Source organism: Lipotes vexillifer, unplaced genomic scaffold (assembly GCF_000442215.2).
Source record: "Lipotes vexillifer unplaced genomic scaffold, Lipotes_vexillifer_v1.1 scaffold1017, whole genome shotgun sequence".
NCBI lineage: Eukaryota > Metazoa > Chordata > Mammalia > Artiodactyla > Lipotidae > Lipotes > Lipotes vexillifer.
Window position 1 is genome coordinate 1735050 of NW_006772141.1, and position 9334 is coordinate 1744383.

General features: G+C 43.2%; 1 protein-coding gene across 1 annotated transcript in view; it reads right to left on the reverse strand.

The window, feature by feature from the left end:
• Positions 1-9334, reverse strand: part of CLMN (calmin) — a 115806-nt gene that overhangs the window by 13197 nt on the left and 93275 nt on the right. Inside the window, exons 6-8 of the mRNA XM_007447338.1 lie at positions 8511-8701; positions 6252-6445; positions 4196-4278 (exon numbers count right to left, since the gene is read on the reverse strand). Coding sequence (XP_007447400.1) covers positions 4196-4278; positions 6252-6445; positions 8511-8701 — 468 coding nt within the window. The remainder of the gene's footprint in view (positions 1-4195; positions 4279-6251; positions 6446-8510; positions 8702-9334) is intronic.

A 9334-nucleotide genomic window follows, 5' to 3' on the forward strand; every position in this document is an offset into this window, starting at 1 on the left:
AGAACACCAAAGTTAAAAAGAATGTGTTTTTTTTTAAAGCTATGGCTGCAAAGACATATCAATGAACTGAACTCTGGAGGAGGATGAGCCCTTCCTAAGTGAGCAGAGATTGTCCGTGAGTTCACACCTGTGGGCCACTCCCTGGTCTGGGTATGGACAGGAGGGCGAACTCATTGAGATAAGGAAAGATCAGCTAAATATTTATTGATTGTGTGGGCTGGCGTGAGAGATTGAATCTAGAAGGGGCCCAAACACAAAACTAATTCTCTTCATATACTAATTTTCCCACACAGGGACTTTTGCTAAATAAGATGCAGCTGAATGATTCACAATAGCCAAGACATGGAAGCAACCTAAGTGTCCACCAACAGAGGAATGGATAAAGAAGATGTGGTGTATACACACACACACACACACACACACACACACACACAGTGGAATATTAGTCAGCCATAAAAAAGAATGAAATAACGCCACTGACAGCAACATGGATGGACATAGAGATTATCATACTAAGTGAAGTAAGGCAGATAGACAAAGACAAATATCATATGATATCATTTTACATGGAATCTAAAATATGATACAAATGAACTTATTTACAAAACAGAAACAGACCCACAGACACAGAAAACAAACTTATGGTTACCAAAGGGGAAAGGCAAGGGAGGGATAAATTAGGAGTTTGAGGTAAATATATACACACTACTATATATAAAATAGATAACCAACAAGGACTTATTGTATAGCACAAGGAACTATATTCAATATCTTGTAATAATCCATATGGCAAAGATCACTTTGCTGTATGCCAGAAACTAACATAACATTGTAAATCAATTAGAAACAAAAAGATGCAGCAGCTGAGAGCAGGGCTGAAAAGCAGAGAGCAATCTTGGTGGTACTGCAGAGCGTGGCTCCCAATGCACTGGGAGGGAGGGTGGATTGACCTCATCATACAATTACTTGAAACTGGAGGGCTGAAATTAAATAAAACTTCAACAGGGCCCTTATCAGCTCCTGAGAAGGTCAAAATGATCAGCTCCTCATTATAGGTCCTTGTTTGGGAAAGGGCTATATTCTCGGGGGGGAAAATGTCATCTACCTCAACTGTACTGCTCCTGTATACACCAGATTTGGTATAAAATAAAAAAAATTTAAGTCACAAATAAGCAAGAGAAGAGACCCATAATCAGGAGAAACAACAGTCATTAGAAGTAGACCCAAAGATAACTTGGGGTTAGAACTAGTAAATAAAGAGTCTAAAATAACTGCTTAAGCTATACTACAAGAAATACAAAGGTTTTTCTTCAGGCTGAAGGAAAGGATCACAGATGAAAGCCTCGAGCTGAAGGGGGGAATGAAAAGTACCTGAAATGGTAAATGTATGGCCAATATAAAAGACTATTTTAAAAGTTTTCTTAAAAAGTCTCCTGTTTAAAGCACAAACAATAACAAAGCACTGAGGATTAAAACGTATGCAGAAGAAAGTCAGTGGCAATAACAGCACAAAGGAATGGGGAAGAGGTGAGTGGAATGACACAGTTGCATATATAAAAATATAGAAATACGCATTTTATTTAATGTTGTATTATAGTAATCCAGAGTAGACTGAGTTATGTTCAAGATGAATATTATAACCCCTAGGAAAAGTACTAAAAAGATAAAACAAGGAGATGTTGTTTTAAAGCCAACAGAGGAGATAAAATGGAAACCAAAAAAGTAATTGAATAATCAGAAAAAACGTTAGAAAGGAAGGACAAAGGAGCATAGAACAGATAGGACCAATAAAAAAACAACAATCAAGATGGTAGATTACATGAAGTAAATGGTGAAAAAAAATACACTAATAAAATGACACACTAATTCTTGCCAGAATGGATAAAAAACAAGACCCAACTCTATACTATTTGCAAGAGACGTGCTTTAAACATAAGCATACTCTGAAAGGAGAAAGATGGAAAAAGATGTATCACACAAACACTAATCATAAGAAAGCTGGTATGGCTATATTCCTGTCAGACCAAGGACACTCCAAGACAAAATAAAATAAAAATAAAAATAAAGTGATGATGTCGTCAGGAAGAGACAACAGTCCTAAATGTGTATACGTGTGTGGCGGAGCTTCCACATACATAAAGCAAAAGCTGACAGAACTAAGAAGCACAACAAATCCACAATCATAAGTCAGAGATTTTTAACTTTTCTCCCTCACACTCATTGTTAGGAAAAAGCAAAAAACAAAAGTCAGTATGTCCATAGGATATTAGAACAGCATATTAACCAACTCAACCTGATATTTAAAGACTGCCAACACTTTCACTGCACAAGACGCATTCTTTGCAAGTGCATATGGTATGTTTACCCAAATAAGCCATATGTCGGGCCGTAAAGCCAGGCACAGTGTCTGGTACGCGGTCAGGGCTTAATGAATGTTTACTGAAATGTACTAAACTCAGCTGAACTGTTAAGCTTAAAAAAAACAGCGGTTTAATGGGAGTCTAGATTAGCTGGGATGGCTCATCTGTATTCCCCTGGGGATGTAAATGGACTGTTCTGTGGTGATGCACTGTGTTCCATGAGTCAGGATGACCTACTCCAGGTATCATATCTTGTTCAACCTCTCTTGCCCCAGCCCTAGTCTCTGACCCCAGCACTGGGGAGACCCAAGTGTCAGATCTGCTGAATCCCGGCTGTGACCTTGACTCACACAAATATCATAAATTTTAGTTAATTTTAAACTCTGCCTACAGCTTAAGAGCTCAGGGCTAATAAAAGCCCTGGTGCCTAGTATTTCAGAATTTAGTAATGGCCTATGAAGATTAAATTGCAAAATAATATCACCACCATTTTCTGGGCATCAACTGCTGTGCCACACACAGGAGTAAGCACTTTATGTATCTATTCATTCTTCACGTAACTCTGAAATGTGGGTCATCTTTCCACTTTACTGATGGCATCTCATACAGACATGTATCAGAGAGGTTAAGAAAGCAGCTCAAGGTCACACAGCTTCAAGTGGAAGAACTGACATTCCAGCCCGTGGAATGCCTGCTTCTAAAGCACCCTGGAAAGTGATCTGTGGGCCCGAAACAGACGGGAAACACACACACAGGTAGGGACTGGAATGAAAGCCACATCCTGGGGAAGACCCAGTCTGGCTCTTCTGAGCTATGCAAAACGGGGTCTCAGTTTCAGCATATGTTGTAAGGAATCTAAAAGCCTGAACTTTGCAACCGCAGAGAACTGGGATCAAACCCCAGCTCTGCACTTGGTAGCTGGGCAACCCTGGAGAGCTCTTTAAGCATCTTAGAGTATCTGTTTTCTCTGCTACAAAGTGAAAATAATGATACCAAGTCAAGTGGAATCGCAGAGGTGGCAGTCAGCCCAGAGACACAGGGGATGGTTACCTGACTAGCCTCCAGCTAAAAGAGCGGCCCATTCTCCCTGCAAGGATTAGCTCTTTATGCTTTTTTCTTTTTTGTCTAGTACGTCTAACTACCTGAAATGATGACATGTTTGCGGACTTGTCAACTATTTCCTCTATTAGAACAAAGCTACAAAAGGTCAGGGACCTCATCCACCTTGCTTATTGCTAAGTTCCCCTGAGCCAGCAGTAGGTGTTCAGCAGATTTCCAATACATTCAATAAAGGACTGTTGTTATCCTTGTGATCATTGTTATTATCATCTTGGGCTTATGCACGGGTTGGCTGGAGGTTCAACAGAGCCATGACAACTTCTAAAAGGTCTGATTCTGCTCCAAACACTCTGTCACCAAGTATACTCAGATTCTGAAAATAAAAAGGCATGCTTTTGAATGGTCATTGTCTATGAGAATTTTTCACATTCTGATAAAATCTGGTAGACTGCTAAAATGTTCCATCTGGCATCTAGAAAATCAAGTAGCTGATTCATATTACAAGTGGGCATCTCTTCTAATCTTAATAAAGTTTGGGATGGGAAGAGGTTTGTAAGAGGTGTGCCTAACTTCCCACTCTGCTTTTAAATGTCATACACGTTATCTATGATTTTGAAATGAATAAGCAGCAAAGCAACACTCAAGGCACTTGAGATCGAGTTTTGATCCTTACAGCTGTCACACAGAACAACACAGCCCGAACCCCAAGCTCCATGGGATGGCCAGCTGATGGAAATGTATGGTTTCTGAATTATAGGTAAGGAAAACAGACATACGGCTTCCAACTCCGGGAAATGTTCTAGAAACTGAGCCACGTAAGTCACGATGGACTGCTCGTCTGGCGTGTCAACCATGATGTCTGTTAAGAGAGACACAGGAGTTAGAAGGAGACGCAAAACACGGTTTTTATTTTATTTATTTAAGACATTTTTAATTAAAAAATTGTTTTCCAGCTTTATTGAGGTATAACTGACAAATGAAAATTGTATATATTTAAGGTGTACAGCATGATGGTTTGACATACGTATACATTGTGAAGTAATTCCCACAATCAAGTTAATTCACACATCCGTCACCTCACAGAGTTACCTTTTTTGTTTTTGGGGTTTTTTTGGTGTGCTGAGAGACCTTAAGATCTACTCTCTTAGCAAATTTCTAGTACACAATACAGTACTATTAGCTATAGTCACCATACTGTATGTTAGACTCCCCAGAATGTATTCATCTTATAACTGAAAGTTTGTACATTTCCCTACTTTTCCCACCCCACCCCCAACCCCCAGCCCCCGGTAACCACCCTTATACTCTCTGGTTCTATGAGTTTGGCTTTTTTAGATTCCACATATAAGTGAGATCGTGTAGTATTTGTCTTCCTGTGCCTGGCTTACTTCACGCAGCATAATGTCCTCCAGGTTCATTTGTGCTGTGGTAAATGGCAGGATTTCTTTCTTTTTCATGGCTGAATAATATTCCATTGTACATACACACAGCATTTTCTTTATCTCTTCATCCACTGATGGACACGTCGGTTGTTACCATGCTTTGCCTATTGTGAATAATGCTGCAGTGAACCCTGGTGTGCAGATATTTCTCCAAGATTGCAGTTTCATTTCCTTTGGTTTTGTTTGTTTTGGGGGTTTGGGGGGGGCTTTTTTTGTTTGTTTTTGGTCATGCAGTGCACCTTGTGGGATCTTAGTTGCCTGACCAGGGATCAAACTCCAGCCCACAGCAGTGAAAGCACTGAGTCTTAACCACTAGACTGCCAGGGAATTCCTGAGATGGTTGGTTTATTTTTGTTTTTTTTAAAAATTTCATCTCCTTTGGATATATATTCAGTAGAGGGTTTGCTGGATCACATGACTGTCTATTTTTAATTTTTTGAGGAACCTCCATACAGTTTTCCATAAGAGCTGCACTAATTTACATTCCCACCAACAAGAACACACGGTTTTTACATGGGATCTTGGGATGCTTGATGCCGAAGGATCCCACAGACCAGGGAGGTTTTTTCTCTTCATTGTACACTTCAGGAAATCTAGGCCCAGAGAAGGGGAATGATTTGAGTGAAGCCTCACAAGTGGCTGATGAGCAGAGAAGGTGGAATGAAGACTCCAGCTCTCCTTGTACCCAAGATTCTGTTGTTCCCTACTGTCTTAGTCCCTCCCTGCCAGCAGCCAGCTCACTGCCTGCCCCATCAGCGAGTCTGTTGAGCTGGGACCCTCACTCACTGCCAGAGGGAGTCCTAAGTTAGCCTAATCCACATGGAAGGCAATTTGACAGAGATAACCAAGTGCCCTAAAATGGTGTGTACTTTCTAGCTGTGTCATTCAGCCACTGTTGGGACCCGGTCCTGGAGGAAATAATCTGAGATGCACACTGAGCTTTAACCAATAAGATGTTCATTGCAGCGTTATATATAAACGTGACTATTCTGAAACAACCTCGATGTCCACCAACAGTAAAGAGCTAAGTAAATTTTGGTGCACCCACTAAATGGACCATTATACAGCCAATAAAAATATGTAATGAGGACCTCCTATCAGCATACTTGTGTCACAATTATAACATTAGGTTTAAAAAAGGTAGGATACAAAACCATACATACACTGAATGATCCCAATTAGGTAAAAAAGTTGTAATTATATGTAAGGAAAAATACTGGGAAAATGATCTCAGTGGCAGGAATACAGGAGATATAAAAATGACTTCATTAGATATTTCTGTATTCTCCAGATTGGACAGCAGGTGTTACATACATAAAATATATATATATATATATATATATATATATATATATTACGAAGAAAGAGAAAGAGAGAGAACCACATCTACCTTCTGGCTCCAGGAGCCTGGGGATGTGAAGGGCGTCGTGAGCGATGCTGAAAGCCTTCTCTAGATTTTCCCGCATGGAGTCTTCTAGCGCCTGCTTCATGTCGACCAGGCTGGGGTCGATGGCCTTGATCACTGCCAGGAAAGCCAGCCCGCTTCTCCAGCTGCCTGCAAAGTCCTGCACCGCCACGCCATACCTGAGGAAAAGCAGCAGCCTCAGTGCAGGTCAGTAAGCAGACTCGGGGATGCCTCGCTGGCCTCCGAGCGGGGCTGGGAGCTGCTGACCTGGGGAGGCCAAGATGCCACAAGCCCTGAGGATGGGGATAGCTGCACTGAACCATAGGTATTTCCATTTCCAGACAAACAGGATAGGAAGGTGTACATCACACGAGGAGACATAATAGAACCTTGTGTTTCCCAATTCCCAGATATATACATATTTATACACACATGTATATAAAGGAGTCATTTTATACACTGTTCCTTTTATCAGTGATGTTCAAAATGCAGCAAACATAGATGTGTTGTATAAAAAAATGGAGCCAGAAAGACACAAGTTCACACCCCGGCTGCCCCACTGTGCTTCCAGTGCTGTGGCCTTGAGTCACATACCTTCTAAGCCTCAAACTCATTTATAAAACAGGGCAGCTGTCACGGGCAAGTATTAGGTTGAATCCCCCAAAACGGCCATGTCACGTGGACAATCTAATGTGCAATGCAGATGGCACATGAAAGCCACTCACTAAGGGACAGCTAATGTCATGATTAATATAAATAAAATCATAACATTAAAAGTGACAAAGATAGATAATCCTGCCAGGCACTAATTTCCTTTGGACTCCATCCCTTGAGACCATATCCACCCCCGTCAGTCTCTCAACTGTGATCCCTGAACTCTCTTTAAAAAAAAAATCCTGGGGCTTCCCTGGTGGCGCAGTGGTTGAGAGTCCGCCTGCCGATGCAGGGGACACGGATTCGTGCCCCGGTCTGGGAAGATCCCACATGCCGCGGAGCTGGGCCCATGAACCATGACCACTGAGCCTGCACTTCCAGAGCCTGTGCTCCGCAACAGGAGAGACCACAACAGTGAGAGGCCCGCGTACCGCAAAAAAAAAAAAAAAAATCCTGTTATTTAGAAATCATTTGAGATTCATAAGAAGTTGCAACAGCAGTACAAAGGGCCCCTGTAGACCCTTCACCCAGCTTCTTTCAACGGCAGCATCCTACGTTACCGGCATGTGTTATCAGAACCGGGACACCGACGTGGGTACAGGGCTATTAAAACCACAGACCGAATTAGGATTTCATTGGCTTCAGTGTCACAGGGATGGTGTAAGTGCCGTGACATTTTGTCACAAGCACCCATTCCTGTGACCAGTGCCACAATGGCGATACAGACTGTTCTACTCCCTGCAAAGGCCCTTCCTCTCCGTTATAGCCACCCTAACTCCTGGCAATGAGCTCACTTGATTTATTTTAAAATAAATTTTAAAATAAATAAAATCAATAAAATAACTTTATTTAAAAATACCATTTACTGGTTGCTCACATTAGTCAACTCTATCACGCTGAACCCCTGAATCAAAACCCCAAAGATCCAACTTCTCTCTCATCTTTTATTTTTTCCTGCTATCTTTTATTTCCATACACTGGGGAGCCAGGATCCGCTGCTGAGCACTTACTAAGTGCTGGTACTCTGCAAGGTGCTTTCACAGGGTTTATTTCATTTAACCCTAACTCTCCCATAAGGGGGTGAATGGTAAGTCACCATCTTACAGAGGCAGCTTAGAAAGGTAAGAGATTCACCAGACTCCCCTCAGTCTGGAAGGGGTTAAACAGAAGGCCAGGAACTTGGTTCCAGTTCACCTGTCTCAGTTTTGGAAGGGCCAGACCTGACTCTGATAGGTTGCAGCCTTTATTGTTACTCGTTTTTAAGTAGGTGCAGACTCTGAAAGATACCCAGAAGCTTAATAATAAATGTGTCCATGTTAACAGGATCCAAGGGCCATCCCCACACTGGGATTTAATGTGTTGAAGGCCCCTGGGATTTCTATTCAAATTCTATCATCAGCTTTCTGCAAACCAAACATGGGGTGAGTACAGTTTTGTGTGCAGAAACAGAAACTGACAGAATCCCTTTTCTGAGAGTCTATGTGAAGCACCGGGCACATGACTGAGTAAATGGTGATGCCCTTTTTCTTAGCCCTCCTCCCCCTGCCTGGCAGCAGCACGGGGTGCTGGGGCACAGGGCGTGCGGCTTACTTCCTTGTTTTCCTCTGCACCCATGTCAACAGTGTCCTGATGGCCCTCCTCTGGTCTTTCACCGATATCACCGCACTCCTCTCTGCGGTGGGCGTGGGTGGGAAGGAGGAGTCTGAGTCTGTGCCCCCCGAGCCGGGTGACAGGCTGGAAGATGGAGAATTTCTGCTGAGGTTGCCGGTGAGTTCTTTAATCTGGAAGGAAAACGGCGTTTCAGACCCCGGAGGCAGCACGGTCCCTCGTGGACCCCGGCTGGAAGGACCAGCTTGTGCAGGGCTGGTTCTCCAGATCGGGAGAAACCCCTTCCTGAGGGTCGTGTGTCAGGGGTCAGGGCAATACTCATGATGGCCTGGCTGTTTCTTGTGGCTTGTGGTGCGTGCAATGATGCTTTGCAGGGAAAATCATCTCTTCCTGGAGTCTCTTTAGCTCTGGCCAGAGGCTGCAGATGAGGTCTTCCTGACCTGACTCCACCTACCCCTACCCCGTCCTTTCATGGGCGTCGCTCCCAGAGTGCATCATGCTGTTTCAAGCCCCACCGCCTATGCTCACCCAGGTCCTGCTGCCTGGAGGTCCCTCCCTTCCAACGCTGAACTCCTGGCTACTCAAAATGTGCTCTTACCATGGGGTGCCTGTGAGAAATGCAGAACCCCAGGCCCCACCCCAGACCTACGAAATCAGACTCTGCATTTCAATACCACCCCCATACCAGGTGATTGGTATGCACAATAAAGTCTGAGAGGCACTCGTCTAGCAAACTCCTCATCCTTTAAAACCCTGCTCTGGTGTCACTTTATCCAGGAAGTTTTCCCCTCCCCCCTCCCCCCTCC